Source organism: Crocuta crocuta, unplaced genomic scaffold, assembly GCF_008692635.1.
Source record: "Crocuta crocuta isolate KB4526 unplaced genomic scaffold, BGI_CrCroc_1.0 scaffold152, whole genome shotgun sequence".
Lineage (NCBI taxonomy): Eukaryota > Metazoa > Chordata > Mammalia > Carnivora > Hyaenidae > Crocuta > Crocuta crocuta.
Window position 1 is genome coordinate 6308860 of NW_027528798.1, and position 17025 is coordinate 6325884.

Sequence of the window (17025 nt, forward strand, 5' to 3'; positions counted from 1 at the left end):
CTGTGCCCTGTTTCAGTGCCATCATCCCTGCTTCTACTGAGGCAATAGAATACAGTATTTAAAAGCATGGGCTCAGGTCATGATCCCAGAGACATTGGATGGAGCCCCACATTAGGCTCCACTCAGAGCACAGAGCCTGCTTAAGAGTCTCTCTCCCTCTGCCCCTCTCCCCAAGTTACGCTTTTTCTCTAAAATAAAAATAAATGAAAGCATAAGCTCTTGAGTTTGCCCACCTGGATGGAATTCGGGCTTCTACACTTGCTATTTAATAACCTCTCTGTTCCTCAATCCCCTTATTTATAAAGTAGAAACAAAAACAAAACTTCTTAGGGTTCTTGCATGAACTAAGCAAATTAAGTCATGTAAAATTACTTAGTTCCTGGTACACAGTACCTTGTTTTAGTATTTCTAGTCCTGACGCTACTTCGCTCTTCTGTCCCTTGTGTACTAGATCCCATAAACTTCTGCTTTTTCAAAGACCTGTTTCTTTCATTGTCCTCTTTCTCCAGCATCAAAACCTTTTAGGAGTTCTTCCTACTGGCATATAAATGTGCTGTCATGTCCCTTATCTCTTAAAACAATCAAGTAACTTTCTTTGACCACACCCTCCTTTCCCCCCTTCCCACCCCAGCAGTTTCCCCTCTGTCTCCTTCCATTCTCTCTTGAACCCATTCCAATCAGGCTTTCATCAAACCACTCTCCTGATATATCTCTTGTCAGAATCACAAGTGGCCTCCACATGGCTAGATGCAAAGGTCAACCCGCAGACCTAGCTTACTTGGCTTAGCGGTGTTCAACACGCTTGATCACTCCCTATTTGAAACACTCTTCACTTAGCTTTCAGGACCCCACGCTCAGCTCTCCTGCTCCACTGGCCATTTTTTTTCATTCTCGTCTTCGTGACCTTCTGTCACTGGAGAGACCTGGAAGTCAATCACCGGATCTCTTTTCTATCATAATTCATTTCCTAGGTAATCTCCTGTATGACATTGCTTTATATACTATCTGTAGAAGATTTCCAGATGTGTCCCTCCTGCCATAGCCTCTTCCCTAACACCAAGTTCCTATTACCCTATTACAGTCTTTTTAAAAAATTCGTTTTTAAAATTTACTTATTTTAGAGGGACAGAGAATCTTCAGCAGGCCCCATGCTTAGCACAGAGCCTGACACCGGGCTCAGTCCCACAATCCTGGCATCATGACCTGAGCTGAAATTAAGAGTCGGCTGACTGAGCCGCCCTCTATTACGGTCTTAATAGACATCCATCTCAAACGTAAAATGTCTGAACCCTTCCCGATCCCAGCTTCTTCGCCGAATATGCTTTCCAGATTCTTCCTCACCTTAGCAAATGGGATAGATCCAACCTTATTCAGTTCTTGGGGCACCTGACTGACTCCATCAGTAGAACATAACTCTGGATCTTGGGGTTGTGAGTTCAAGCCCCATGTTCGTGTGGAGATTACTTAAAAATAAAACCTCTTAAAAGTAAGTACATGCACTTCTCCATACCTCTCTTGCTGTCACCCTGGTCCAAAGCATTTATTGACTAGCTTGTGACAATGTGCCACAATTCTCTGTGCTTCTGACGTTGCCTTATTCTTGGTTCCTCACCTACCAGCCAGAATTAAACAGGAATCAGAGTATGTCATACTTCTGCCCAAAGCTCTTCATGATTTCCTATCTTTATGTTCGTTTTTTTTTTCTGATTTTTTTAATGTTTTATTTCTGAGAGAGAGTGAGAGCGAGAGCAGGGGAGGGTGAGAGAGAGAGAGACACAGAATCTGAAACAGGCTCCAGGCTCTGAGCTAGCCGTCAGCACAGTGCCCAACGCGGGGCTCGAACCCATGAACCGTGAGATCATGGCCTGAGCCAAAGACGGACGCTTAACCGACTGAGCCACCCAGGTGCTCCCCTGTCTTTATATCCTTACAGTACTTTGGAAGGCTCTGTATCCAATCCCAGCTGTGTCTCCGGCCTATCCCTCTTCCCTGCTCTGCTGTAGTCACTAACATCCTCTCTTCCTCATAGTACATGTGATCCTGCCTCAGGGATTTGCCCGGAGTGCCTCCCTGCAGGCATCTACACCTCACTCTCTCACTTTATCAGGTCTTTACTCAAATGTAGCTTTAGCGGGGAAGATCACCCTGTATAAAACAAAACTCCCCACATCCTGTCTCCTACCCTGCTTTTTCTTCCTAGCATTTATCACCAGCTGACGTGTCTGTTCTGTCATTCTTCACTAGAATGCATACTCCATGAGGTGCTTGGTTTTGTTCACTGCTCTGTTCCCAAAGTAGTGGGAAGGGTACCTGTTGCCTAGGAGAGTACCTGGCCCATGGGGTAAATTAGAATAAATCAGGCAAATCATAATAAATACTGCCACTTGGCATTTGTTTACTGAATTCTAGGTTATTCTTGAAAGTATTCTTTCCAGGGTCTCTTTAACTGTCCCTTAGGTTCCCTGAGAGGACCTTCCTAAGTTGTTCCATTACCAGTCATATGAAGCAGCCCTGTTGAAGGGCTGGTTCCATTACCAGTCATATGAAGCAGTCATATGAAGAGAGCCCTGGGAGAGCTCTCTTTAGAAGCTTCTGGCCAGGGGTGCCTGGGTGGCTCAGTCGGTTAAGTGTCCCACTCGGCTCAGGTCATGATCTCACAGTTCGTGAGTTTAAGCCCCGCATTGGGGTCTGTGTTGACAACTCAGAGCCTGGAGCCTGCTTCAGATTCTGTGTCTCCCTCTCTCTCTGCCCCTACCCCACTCATGCTCTGTCTCTCTCTGTCTCAAATTTAAAAAAAAAAAAAAAAAGCTTCTGGCCATAATGTATTATTGTATGCTCTGATCCCATCTTCCCTAGTCGCCGATTCCACTTTTCCCTGCATGCCTCGCCTCCATCACTAGCTTCACTGAAACCAGTGAGTGTGGGTCTGTTTTGTAGAAATGGGTTTTATTGATTTCATTTGGAGCTTTCAGAAACATACACAAAATTACAGCGAGCAGGAAGGCAACAAGAAAATATTTTCAAGCTGAAGCAGCCAGCCATCTGCCATTATGTATCTTGTAGGGGGAAATTACCCAACTGCCTGTTGGCATCTGGCCCATGAGGGTCTCTGGCCTGCCGCCCCCATTTCCTTGGCAGGTATGGGACCTGTTCCCAGTTTCAGGCAACCTTGCTTTGCAAAATCTCTCGTGTTTTCTTTCAATGCACCACCAGAGGGCAGCCTTTCATCATAGTCTACTTGAATTATACTGACAGTGAGTCACACTTCAATAATTTCAACTGGAAGTTGGAATATTATGCCAAAATTGTTCAAGGCTAATGAAACTCTAGGACTACAACTTTATCCCCAAAACTGTGGAACCAAAATGCATCCAAATGGAAAGTCGTCAGGTCAGCAATGGCAGAGAAGAAACCCTTCCAGACTGTGATGTCGCTCAGACGTAAAGGAGTATTTGCAGAAGGCTGTTGTTAAATATTGGGAGTAGCTGTTTTTTGAATTCATTCACTGTAGCAGACGTAGCGTATAGATATGTTGGTTTACTTCTGCCGACATGAAATTCGAAGATTGAGGTAAAGAAGAGAGTTTTATCGTCTTTGCATTCAAAGTATCTGTGTGTGCTGTGTATAAAGAACAAAAGGTGAAGCAAGAGTAACACACACGTCAGGCATATTAGTCACTGTGTAGTAATTCAAACCAGTATCTATCATAAACAAGCACAAATTAGTAACTACTAAACAAGTCCCTTGTGTCAGATTCAGCCATTTCTTAGAGCAATTAGTTCCCTTCTGCCATAAACCACAGAGGTAATTAAAAGGAAAATGTATCATCGAAGAGTTGGATACTCTCCAGCCAGATTTAGCCCTAAAAATGTAGCCCTAAAAAGAGGAATTTAATTGTGTAGAGGACCTTGAAGAATATTGTCTCACATCTTTCTCCATCTTTTTCCCTGCTTTATATCCTCAGTGGCTTCTTGAGCCTAACCAGGTTTTGCCATGAGAGCAGTCACTAGAACCAGTTACATTTAATGAGACTATCCAGAAATACATGGATACAGTCAATTCTGCCTCCTCTTCGTTCCTTGTGGAAAGAAAAAAAAAAAACACACAAATCTTAAAAACTAAAGCAAGTCAAGGAAGCCTGAGAAATAAACCTAGCTTAGGCTACATTTTTAAAAGGAACCCAGTCTTGTGAGTCTCATTTTCTGGCTCTGATCTGGTTATCAGCCGGGATGGACTTGCCCAAATGATGGCCCACAGAAAGGCCAAATTTTTTGTTTTTCTGCTCATCCTGCACTTCCTTTTTCATTAAGAATCCTGCCTGGAAGTTTAAGTCAAAGAGGCTACTTGGAGCAAAATACAGTGGCGTCTCGTCCCAAATATTCTCCAGGCGTTTCTTCCATCCGTCCAGGATCTGAATTCGCGCATCCACAGGAGTGTGCCCAATGCTGTATGTCAGTTGAGGTTCCAGGACTTGGAAGCCACAGAAATGCAGAGTGCCACTCTGGGGACACACAGAGAGCGGAGCTGAGTCACAGAACAAACCCTCTACAGCTTGTATCATAAATAGACACACAAGAGTTAATCTAGGCTTTCCAACAAGACGCTCCGCTGTGGGGGCCTGAGGCACCCCGGAGACTCAACTCCTAGCTATTTTCTCTCACCTTCTACTCTCTATTCCTAGCTGTTACCTATTTTAGCCTATTCAGTTGAGCTCTTCTAAATGAATAAAATCTTGAAACCGTGCCAGCCTGGGATCCTCTGCCAAAAGTGCCGGAAGTTCTATTACATAAGGGAGTTTCAGCCTCTCGGCAGCGGACTTGCCAAGGTATGTGGATGTGCCTTTCTCCGCCTCTCCTGACTAGGTGAGCCTCGAGAAGTCATCTGTGTAACTTATTCTCCAATATTAACATAATTCTCCACTATCATAGGCGGCCACCGCATTTGCTCTTCTCTCCTACCCTCTTCCGTAGAAGAGATTATCCTGCTAGTCCAGCGACCGTCCACCCAGAGGCCTCCCTCAGACTCCACTCGTTAGCTGGACTAAATCACTTCTTCAATTTTCTAATAGGTTGTGAGGCCGTAGCAGCATCCCAGAGAAGGCCTGGAAGACTGGAGACAGATGTCAGTCGTCTGGAATCGGGGCACATGGCTATACCAATCTAGGGGTTCTCTGCACTGGCCCTCGATTAGGAGACAGAGGTGTTTAGACATTTGCATTGCCAGGTTACTCTTAAGTGCAGGGGCCCGGGAAGACTAGTAAGGCTTAGAGGGGAGCTCCCTGGAGTTCTGAATCATTACGTTGCTCGCGTCCTCACACTTCAGGTCTGTTTTCAGCTGCCATCTTGAGGATCTGGACCCCACACAAAGCTCAATTAATTAATCCCCGGTGAAGGTTCACTGAAACAAAGTAACCTGAATTGGCCAGAGAATGATATTCATGTCTCCGTGGATACCCTGCAGAGAGTACATGGAGCCGCTGCCGCCAGTGGTGATGGAGAGCACCGTCTTCTTATTCTGTAAAAGAAAAGTCATTACCCCTCACGTCTCCCTGGTGACAGGAAGTTAATGAAACAGCCCCGGGGAAAAGAACACACCACAAGTCCAGCCACCTGCTATTTCTGTTCCTTCCTCCCACCCTGGCTCCTCTGAGCCACGCAGTGTGACTCCAGAAGTCACACTCGAGGGCCAGCCCCAGAGTCCTCATTACTCCGGGGTGTGGCCAAGTGGGTGAAGGCTGATACGAAATCAGCGTCTCCCCACAGCGCTCCGCGTGCATGTAGGCATGTAATCTAGGAGGCCTCAAAATATGTCCTGTGGCGTATGTGGGGGTCTCCGTACATAGAGAACATGGTCTCACGATGCTCCCACCACCCAGCCTCAACGCGCAATATCTTGCCATCCTACTTCTGCCTGATCTTCCTGCCCCTTGGGTCCCTGGGATGTGTTAAAGCAAAGCCTAAAGGCCTGTCTAAATATCTTCACACCGGGGCGCCTGGGTGGCTTAGTGGGTTGAGCCGTCTGACTTTGGCTCAGGTCACGATCTTGCAGTTTGTAGGTTCAAGCCCTGCGTCGGGCCCTGTGCTGACAGCTCAGAGCCTGAAGCCTGCCTCGGATTCTGTGTCTCTGTCTCTCTCTGCCCCTCCCTGCTCACTCTCTGTCTCTCTCTCAAAAAATAAACATTAAAAAAAATTAAATATCTACATGCACTATCATCCAGCTCTCCGAGGAGCCTGACCTTAGTACCTAACTGTGTTCAGAACTCCGCCTCAGGACAGACTGCACCCCGGATCCGGCTGTTAGAGCAGAACCATCCACCTACCCGGAAAGGTCCGTTGTCATACATGGCAGCATACGTGTACGCAAACCCCCCTATGAGCACTCGGTCGAACCAGCCTTTCAGGATGGCGGGGACTCCGAACCACTGCAGCGGGAACTGTGGGGCAGAGCACAGAGAGGTCAGCGCAGAAACTGCCGCCAGCATCGAAGGCTCAGGTGCTGGGCTGATGTCACAGAAGAGCAAACCTTTCTGGAAGCCCTTGTGGGTGCTTCTGGAGGAGTGAGCACATTAAAGAAAAACAATGGCCTTGGCCAGTCAACTTGACACTCCTCTATTTCTGCCTAAAAGAAACAAGTACTGCGTAGGTCTGAAGAAAGCCACATGCCACTTCGATCACATTTAGCAGCAAAGTCTCAACAGCAAGGAATGCAGAGAAAGTTTGCCTCAGTGTGTGATGCCTAAATCAGTATTATGTAGGAGTGCTCTCAACAGTGTGAAACATGTACCCCGTGTTCACGGATGTGAAATCCTACTGTTTAGAAAAAGCTGCACGTGGGGCGCCTGGGTGCCTCAGTCGGTTAAACATCCGACTTCAGCTCAGGTCATGATCTCACGGTCCGTGAGTTCGAGTCCCACATTGGGCTCTGTGCTGACAGCTCAGAGTCCGGAGCCTGCTCTGGATTCTGTGTCTCCCCCTCTCTCTACCCCTCCCCTGCTCACGCTCTGTCTCTCTGTCTCAAAAAAAAATGAACATTAAAAAAAATTTTTTTTTTTTTAAATAGAACAAGCTGCACGTGAGTGCACGCTCACACCGGCGAACAAATGGCCGTGTGCCTGAGGTTTATCAGGGAATTCCCGTGAGGGAGTCTTGCTGAGCCTCTTGTCCTGATGAAGGCAGCACTTGGACCATGCCCATGTTTCCTCTTTTTCTCCCTGACTTAGGATTTCAACACAGTGACACCTGGGAACAGGCCCCGCTGAGACAAGTATAGGACAGAGAAGGGATTTGTTGGACTTGATATCTTTCCCCGATATTTGAAGGGTCATTGATCCACAGGAAAGGGGGTAGAAGGGGCGGGTTTAGAACAAAAAGGACACGAGATGAAGAACGAGATTCGTGTTCTCACCCTGCATCTGATGGGAGGCAAGACCTTTGTCACGTAAGCCCCTTACTTTCGCGAAGTCTGATGGGCCTCATCTGTAAAAAGAGGGGCTTGAGTAATCTCTAGATGCTCCTTATGTTTATGACTCTGCAGTTGTGAGGGGCCAGACCTGAGGCTTTTCAGATAAATGTGCAGGTGGTTTACACACATAGATTTCGTCCCTGTGAACCTTCTACAGTCAGAGCTGAAAATAGAATTGGTTGGCTTGCAGGATATTTGAAAGTTTATTCTTCCTCTGTTTGTTCGTGGAGAAGTGAGAAGAGAGAGCAGGGGGCAGCCTGAGGCGGTCTTGGTGTGAATGAAAGCACTCCTTCCTCAGGACGCTTGGTTTCCATGTTGAAAAACTATCATACATAATACACGCATCCTTCCATAGTACGACTTTTCCAGGGGCCCTGGGTGGCTCAGTCGGTTAAACGTCCAACTCCTGGCTTCGGCTCAGGTCACAATCTAGCGGTTCATGAGATCAAGCCCCGCATCCTGCCCTGCGCGGACAGTGCGGAGCCTGCTTGGGATTCTGTCTGTCTCTGCCCTTCCCACACCCTGACCTGCTCTCTCTCAAAATAAACATATTTTAAGTAAAAAAATAAAAATAAAAACTTTTCTTTTATTTTTAAAAACCACCAGGATTCTGTCTGTCTCTGCCCTTCCCACACCCTGACCTGCTCTCTCTCAAAATAAACATGTTTTAAGTAAAAAAAAATAAAAATAAAAACTTACAAGAAGACTTTTCCCATCACCTGTTGGTAAAATGTTATAATAAGTATATAAACCTGCGGCGTATGCGGTGCCTTTCCATATGTTGCTATTTTACAGGGCACAACATGCACCGTAGTACTGAAAGTTAAACTGATGCTTCGGAGAGAAGCTAAATCCAAAGAGCAGTGAGATCCTTTCCAATTCTAAAATACGGTGATTCTGGGGCGCCTGGGTGGCTTAGTCGGTTGAGCGTCCGACTTTCACTTGGGTCATGATCTCGCGGTTCGTGGGTTCGAGCCCCACGTCGGGCTCTGTGCTGACTGCCAGCTCAGAGCCTAGAGCCTGTTTCAGTCTGTGGCTCCCTCTCTCTCTGACCCTCCCCTGCTCACGCTGTCTCTCTCTCTCTCCTAGAAATAAATAAAACATTAAAAAGAAAAAGAAAAAAAAAGAAATAGAATAATTGTCTTTTAAAAAAAATAAATAAATAAAAAAAATAAAATACGGCGATTCTGAGAAGCGGAACTGAAAGCTGCCGCTGGCTGCGGCGCCTCGGCCGCGCCAGGGTAAGACAAACGCTGACCAAGAAGGCATTCTTCAGACACTGGCTCATGGCGCATGGCTTTAACTTACAGCGACAGCTACAGGGCAGAAGGAAAGACCTAAAAGTCTGGATTCTTTGTAGCTGAATGAACAACTGCAAAAACCACAGCTGGTGTCACCTCCTTGTGCGGTCTCTAGGGTCATATAAGTCCATTTTCAATAACAAAAAGCTGGTTAGAACCAGCAGAAGAAAAGTCATGGAGTCCAGTCTGGCATTTTCAGGAAAGAGGACTCACAAGTACGGACTGCCTGGTGGGGAGACAGCTTCCAGGAGAAGGGGGGCTGGAACCCGTGAAGCAGGCCGGCGCCCGCTTCAGCTGGGAGGCTCCTACCGCAGGGGTCCGTGTCCCGTGCTTCACTCCACAGAGTGCTCGGATGCTCGTGCAGAGAAGGGGTCAAGTGCAAACTGTGAGAGATCCCATAGGAATCACTAATTGAAGAAAAAGCTCAAGGCTCACATGTCATCTTTGTGGTCACGTATATTTTTTAAAGTTTATTTATTTATTTATTGAGAGAGAGAGAAGCGAATGGGCTCGTGAGCAGGGGAGGAGCAGATAGAGAGGAGAGAGAATTCCAAGCAGGCTCCGCGCTGTCTGCACAGAGCCCGAGGCGGGGCTCAAACCCACATACTGTGAGATCATGACCTGAGCTGAAACCCAGAGTCAGAGGCTTACCCGATTGAGCCACCCAGGTGCCCCACGTAGTCACATATTCTCAGAGTAGCACAGCCAAGTTCACAATATCTATACATCTGTGTAACACCGCACCTTTTGAAGTCATCACCCTTCTTTATAGAGATGGTGCTAAAGTGGGTAAGTGACTTCTCCTAAGATCACATAGCTAATCAGGTGACCTGTCTTGGACAGTAAGAACTCAAGCATCCTGACACCCCTTCTGATGTCCCATCACACCTGAAAAATCACAAGGTCTGCAGCTTCCAGCTTCTTTTGTTCTGCCACGATATCGGGGCTCAGACGGCCTTCTTTATAAGCCAGAACAGACTCGGCAGGATACTGAAAGTTCCCGGGGTCCTTCAGTGTACCTGCCGAGAGGAAAGCGACAGCTTGAAGCCAGAGGGGCCGAGGCTGAGCCACAGAACCCACAGGCGAGATGTGCCACAGAGCCCTGATTAAAGGGGGGGGACGCCATCCTACCTGTGATGTCCCTTCTGGAGATGACGGGATTGAAGTTCATGGCATACAGGTCTGACACAGTGACCTCCCATCCTTTGCTCTTCAAGGCCTCTACAGCAGCCTCCTTCATGGCATGGTTGAAGGACGTCGTCTCTGCGTGGGCCAGTACGATCAATGCTCTTCTGGCTATTGAGACACACAGGGCATACGGAGAAAATCAGTTCCCACGCAGCAGAGCTTCAGCCGCAGGGCGGCCGGGCCGGGATCCGAAACGGAGGAGTGACCTCTGTGAGGCGCTGGGTGACGCAGCCCCCCCTCGGGAGCCAGAAACCTACTTTGTCCACAGAAGCGCCAATGAGTAAAGGACGCATTCTAACGCAGGGGCTGGTTCCGCTGGCGTTCTTAATCTTAATCGGCCACCTGCATGAAAATGCACTTACCCTCTTAGAAAACTAACAGAAGGGGTTAGGAGTCAGTATAGCGGTACCCCTGTCACGGGGTGGGGACAATGTTCTGTTTCCTGATCCAGGTGCTCATCCCACAAGTCTGTGAAAATTCACCTCGAATTTTCAGTGTGTGTGTTGTAATCTTGTTCTGTTGTTGTTTTCACTATCCCACAAACACACCTCCTACAGCAATGAATTCCTGCAGAGGACAGATCTAAAGGAAGGATTTGCATAGCCTCCAGACGGAGAATACTTTTAAGAGAGACTAGAGATTCAGCAACCACGAACCGAAAGCTTGCCAGATGAAGCCACGTAATAATTACAAATGTGTGTGTACCAGAAGGCACCACAAACAAGTCAGGGAGCGGATACCTGCAACTCTTATGACAAAGGGTTAAAACTCCAAAGAATGTCTACAAACAGACAGACAGAAGACAGACAATGCACTGGAAAAATAAATCAAGGATATGAGCACACTACTCAGAGGAGGAAATGCAGATGACAAAAGACAAATGAGCAAGTGCCCTGCCTAGCCTGTCAGGAAAAGCAAATTAAAATGAGATATCATTATTTACCCAACACACTAGCAAAACAATTGACAAGCAACACTGAGGGCTATTAAGAGTGCAGGAAACTAACAGCTGCCAGTGGGAACAAGAATTGTCTTCACCCCGGGGGAAAGTAATCAGGCTGAGTCTCTTTAAATTTTAAAGACGCATAAATCTTTGATCTAGCTCTCCAACTTTGGGGGATCTTTTCTACAGACTAAAGGCAGTGGGATATAAGGCTGTATGAGCCACGACGGGGACTCTATCATTCTTTTCACTGGCATTCACTGACTCTTTACGGGGAGGATTTGAATAAATTATGGTACATACACATTACAGACTAGGATGCTGGTAACTATATAGAGTCACCCAGAAGGATATCCACGATGTATTGTTAACTGATCAAATGAAGGGGGTGTGAATCCATTATTATAAAAGACAAAGAGGGGCACCTGGGTGGCTCAGTCAGTTAAGCATCCGACTTCTGCTCAGGTCCTGATCTCATTGATCATGAGTTCAAGCCCCACATTGGGCTCTGTGCTGACAGCTCAGGACCTGGAGCCTTCTTCGGATTCTGTGTCTCCCTCTCTCTCTGTCCTTTCTTGGCTCACACTCTGTCACTCTCTCTTTCTCTCTCAACAATTAAAACAAAATTTTTTTTAAAGATAAAGAATGAGGGGCCCCTCAATGGCTCGGTAGGTAGAGCATGCAACCCTTGATCTTGGAGTCAAGAGTTTGAGCCCCATGTTGGGTGTAGACATTATTTAAAAAAAAAAAAAAAGACAAAGAAACTACATATATGTGTACAAAGATTTGCAGTATATAGTTACGAGGGGAAAAAAGATGTGGAATAATTACATGAAACTACTGATAGTTTTCTTAGCTAAGTAAGAGATATCAAGGGCACAGAGACAGAGGGGAAAGATTTACTTTTTTTGGACCTACTCTGTATTAATAAAGTTGTTAGAACAAGAATGTTTTTCTCTTGCAACAACAGCATTTATTCTATTTTATTTAAGTTTTATTTCTTCATTTTTTTTATTTTTTAATGTTTATTTATTTTTGAGAGTGAAAGCAAGAGAGAGAGCATGATGGGGGGAGGAGCAGAGAGAGAGGGAGACACAGAATCTGAAACAGGCTCCAGGCTCTGAGCTGTCAGCACAGAGCCCGACGTGGGGCTCGAACCCATGAACCGTGAGATCATGACCCAAGCCGAAGTTGGACGCTCAACCGACGGAGCCACCCAGGCGCCCCTATTTCTTTATTTTTAAGTAATCTCTATATTCAATGTGGGGCTCGACCTCACGACCCTAAGAGCAAGAGTCACATGCTCTTCCAGCTGAGCCAGCCAGGAGCCCCTTTTCATTCTTTCTTTTAATTGAAGTATACTTGACACACAATATTGCATGTGTCTCAGGCGGATGACCCAGGGATTCTACGAGCCTAGTATACCTTACACTGCGCTCACCCCCAGTGTGCTCCCCTGTCACAGCATACACCTCTACTACCATACCACCACCCGTATTCCCCCACCCTGTACCTTTTGTCCTCGTGACTTACTGCTTTTTTTAATTTTTTAAATGTTTTATTTATTTCTGAGAGAGACAGACAGTGTGAGCAGGGGAGGGTCAGAGAGAGAGGGAGACGCAGAATCTGAAACAGGCTCCAGGCTCTGAGCTGGCTGTCAGCACAGAGCCCGACGCGGGGCTCGAACCCAGAAACCATGAGATCATGACCTGAGCCGAAGTCGGACGCTTAATCGACTGAGCCACCCAGGCGCCCCATCCTCGTGACTTATTCATTCTATAACTGGAGACCCGTATCTCCCACTCCCCTTCACCCATCTGCCTATCCCTCTAGCCCACTTGCCCCCTGGCAAAGTCACTTTGTTTTTTGTGTTTATGGGTCTATGTCTTGTGTTTGTTCATTGTTTGGGTTTTCAGATTCCACACACAAGTGAAATCGTATACTATTTGCCTTTGTCTGGATAACAGCCTCAACGGGTGCTTACCGTGTGCTAGGCACTGCTCTGAGTGCTTTGCATTCTTTTCCAGCTGTCATGGTGACACCATGAGCTAGATACAGTTAGTCCCACATTACGGATGAGAAAACTGAGGCACTGAAAAGTTAAGCAAGTTACCCAAGTTTACATAGTAAGTGGTGAGACTGGAATAATGTAAAAATATGTAGACACAGGGGCGCCTGGCTGGCTCAAAGGAGCAAGCAGCTCTTGATCTCAGGGTTGTGAGTTCGAGCTCCATTTTGGGTGTAGAGATCATTAAAAAAATTAGTAAACGTATAGGTAAATCCATGCAACCATGTGCAGGCAGCAGGGCGGGGAACGGGGCTTACCAACAACATCCGCCCCTAGTAATTGATGTCACTGCCTCATTTCTCACTAACTCCTAACATTTGTGCCCACGGGCGGAGCTCCCGTGGGAGCAGCTGCTCTGCGTTAAATTTGGCCCCGCGGCAGCGTCGGGCCCCAGCCTGCCCGGGAGCCTCGCCCCGCTCACTCGTGGCGTTTCAGACTCTCCAAGCTCAGATGCCGGGGAACACAAGTTCAGTAAGGGATTCGAACTCTGTGAGAGCAATGTATGTGCTTTGGACGGTCTGGGGAAAGGTTCAGGAGCTCCTGAGGCCGCCTCAACAAATCCCTAATCAACTCCACGGCTTACTGCTCTTGGGAGAAATGTGAGTATATAAAGTTCTGATACGCGTTTTCTCTGGGACTTATCTTTGCGCGAATTCTATCAATGTGGACTGAATGAATACTGCCTTGTCAGTTTATATTCTCTCGGCTTACTTCTCAGCTATGTATATAAAGATTTTTTTTACTTATTATTTTTTTTAAAAATTTATTTTATTTTTTATTTTTTTTACAAATAGTTTATTGTCAAATTGGTTTCCATAAATTTACTTATTATTATTAACCAGCATTTCCTAAGTAGTAAAATACAAAGGCACTTGACATAGTGAGTCAGAATATCTAGCCCTTGTTTTCAAGGAGCTCATCACCGACTAGCTCTAGGACGCCGGCTCCTTTCAAAACTAAACAGGGGTGCCTGGGTGGCTCAGTCACTTAAGGTCCGGCTCTTGATCTCCGCTCAGGTCCTGGTCTCAGGGTTCGTGAGTTGGAGCCCCACATCTGGCTCCGAGCTGTTGGCACGGACTCTGCTTGGGATTCTCTGCTCCCTCTCTCTGCCCCTCACCTGCTTGTGCTCTCTCTCACTCTCAAAATAAAAAACTAAACTTAAAAAAAAAAAAGTAAGAGGAGACACAAGCCAGAAGAATAGATTTGCCAGAAACGTAACCCACAGCGGTCAGGATCTGGTATAGATACGATTGCTGAACACCACACAGTAGAAAAGCGGTCAAGGATTCTACAGACACAACAGAACACAGACCCACAGTCCATAGAGCAGACTGTGCTCCTGGGCCAGAGGTGAAGGGCGACCGGAAGAGTCATTTGTTGCCAAGTCCTCTTTCGTGGACAAACCTGAGGGGTTTTGGACTTGAAGGGTTCAGTTTCCCTTCCTGCCACTTAACTAGCTATGTGACACATCTGACGTTCTCAGAATGTCCCTTAGGGACGGCGGTAAGACGTGCACACAAAAAACTAATGACATTAGCCTGACAAGGGAGGCAAGGAGCAAAATTGCAGAGGCCAACTGTTCACTTCGGGGCCGGCTGATGGGGGAAGGTCCTGGGAAGGAACTGCCCTTGGAGAGGTTGGAAAGACAAACGGGATTCTTACCAGTGCCCCGAATGTAACATTCATCCCTGTTTGCCATGCACAGCATTGACCTAACAGAGGCCACTCTGTAACACAGCTGAGCACGTCTTCGTGAACGCAGCTCTCTCCCTGTGCTGCTTCGCCTCCAGGGTTCAAACCCTACGATGTGTGCTCCCCATTCATCCTCACTTCTCTGTGTCCTGAAATCCCTTGTTCCTTCCCCACCATCTCTTTTTTTTTTTTTTTTTAAACTCTAGTTAACATAGAGTGTAATACTGGTTTCAGGAGTAGAATTCAATGATTCATCACTTACATACAACACCCTGCGCTCATCCCAACCAATGCCCTCCTTAATGCCCGGCCCCAGTCTAGCCCACCCCCCTGCCCAACTCCCTCGGTCAACCCTCAGTTTGTTCTCCATCCTTAAGAGTCTCTTGAGTTTGTTTCCCTCTCTTCTCTTCCCCTCACTTCCCATGTGTTCATCTGCTTTGTTTCTTAAATTCCTCATAGGGGTGAAATCGTATGGTATTTGTCTTTCTCTGACTTACTTTGCTTGGTGTGATACATTCTAGTGACATCCATGTCATTGCAAATGGCAAGATTTTATTCTTCCTGATGGCTGAGAAATACTCCACTGTGTTTATGTATATACACCACATTATCTTTATCCATTCATCAGTTGATGGACATTTGGGCCTTCTCCACAGTTTGGCTCCTTCCTCGCCATCTTTTGTGTTCTGCACCCCACCCCCTCGCCCCCTGCAAGTGTCTCCTCAGCAAGTCCCCCCTAGCATGAGCCATGCTCCTGTTCTCTAGAACCCTTTCTCTCACCTGCTTGACCAGGGTTTACTGAGCACCTCTATCCACCAGGCCCTGCTTTAGGCATTTACAATACCTCAGTGTACAAAACAAAACACTCCACCAAATCTTTTTTCTGTAGAGCGTACATTCTGGTGGCCAAAGTATGTCCCCTGTTTCAGGGAAGCTGGCCTCTGTCCTCCTGTTACTCAACCTCCCACTATTCTCTGCCTCCAACCTCAGGCCGGCCTGAAACCAAGCGCTCACTAACATTGCTGATTGAACAGGACCCGGTCAACCTGCAGCTTCACTGAAGGCCAACATAGAACTTCACGGCAGGAAAAGATAAAAGCTGGCAGAGAAAGAAAGGGATGGGGATACATGGTTTTAATGTAAAGCACATCTAGATACCTTAACAGTAAAAGATAGATGACCCACATGATCATTCTGGCAGGAAGAATGAGCAATCAAGGAAAACCTGTTATAAATGGATTAAGGGCAAGCCCTCCTATCAGCTTCATGCATTCTGTTACTGCGCTCTGGGCTCCCTGGGTTCCTCGGGAATGCGTGCCTGCCAGTCAGAGGAACCCAGGAGTTACAAACAAATACTCTGGATGCATCTTAATGGCAAGACTTAGCTGAATACAGTTAATACAAGTTAAACAAGGTCCAAATCATTCCATGTTCTCTCCTCCTCCCCCTCTCCCCTTTTTTTTAAAGTTACACATAAGTACAGAATATTCTGTAAGAATGGAAAATCAGTTAATAGTTCTTGCCCTATACTGTGCTGGTGCCCTAAGGACACTGGAAGAATGCTATAGAGGGGCACCTGGGTGGCTCAGACGATGGAGCATCTGACTCCTACTTTCTGCTCAGGTCATGATTTCTCGGTTGATGGGATCCAGCTCCAAGTCAGGCTCTGCAAGGACAGCCTGCTTAGGGTTCTCCCTCTCTCTACCCCGCCCCTATTCATGCTCTCTCTCTCTCCAAAGCAAATAAATAAACTTAAAAAAAAAAAAAAGTCTCCTGGGGGCGCTTGGGTGGCTCAGTTGGTTAAGCGTCTGACTTCCGCTCAGGTCATGATCTCCTGGTTCTTGGGTTCGAGCCCCGCATCCGGCTCTGTGCTGACAGCCAGCTCAGAGCCTGGAGCCTGTTTCAGATTNGGGAGCACACACTCCAGCTCCAGCACGCTCATCACCGTATCTTTTAATTTTCCTCCAGAAGCAGGGAATTCACATTTTTTAAATGCAATAACCTATATTTACTATAAATATTAGCAACGTACTGCAAAATGTTTTAAATTCTTTTTTTGCCTTTTTTAATAGTTTATTGTCAAGTTGGTTTCCATGTAACACCCAGTGCTCATCCCCACAAGTGCCNCCCCCCTCAAAATGTTTTAAATTCTATAAGGCCAATCAAGGTGTGCCAGTGAACCAGATCTGGCCGTTGACAGTCGGTTTCTGACCTGTTTTGGAGGGATTTTTTTGCTTCCAAGGTCAAGTCTCTGTTAAATGCCCACTAAGTTTGTGGGGATGGGGTAGACCCCAGGAGCTCCCCTTCTCCCGGTGTCTGATCAGGGCTCATCCCGGGATCCGAACGCTTTCGCTTTTTCTGTTTTGAGTCTT

The 17025-nt window shown here is 46.7% G+C and overlaps 1 protein-coding gene across 2 annotated transcripts in view; it reads right to left on the reverse strand.

Annotated features, from left to right (window-relative positions):
* Nucleotides 1-2927: 2927 nt before the first annotated feature.
* NQO1 (NAD(P)H quinone dehydrogenase 1) overlaps nucleotides 2928-17025 on the reverse strand; it is a 14401-nt gene continuing 303 nt past the window's right edge. The window contains exons 2-7 of one of the 2 annotated variants that reach the window (XR_013333081.1): nucleotides 9894-10058; nucleotides 9651-9781; nucleotides 6320-6433; nucleotides 5413-5514; nucleotides 3908-4501; nucleotides 2928-3618 (exon numbers count right to left, since the gene is read on the reverse strand). Coding sequence is in view for 1 of the 2 variants with exons in the window: in XM_077755688.1 (XP_077611814.1) it covers nucleotides 4196-4501; nucleotides 5413-5514; nucleotides 6320-6433; nucleotides 9651-9781; nucleotides 9894-10002 (762 nt within the window). In the remaining variant the exon portion in view is untranslated. Of the gene's footprint in view, nucleotides 4502-5412; nucleotides 5515-6319; nucleotides 6434-9650; nucleotides 9782-9893; nucleotides 10059-17025 lie in introns of both variants that reach the window. The other variant, XM_077755688.1, reaches the window with a different exon arrangement.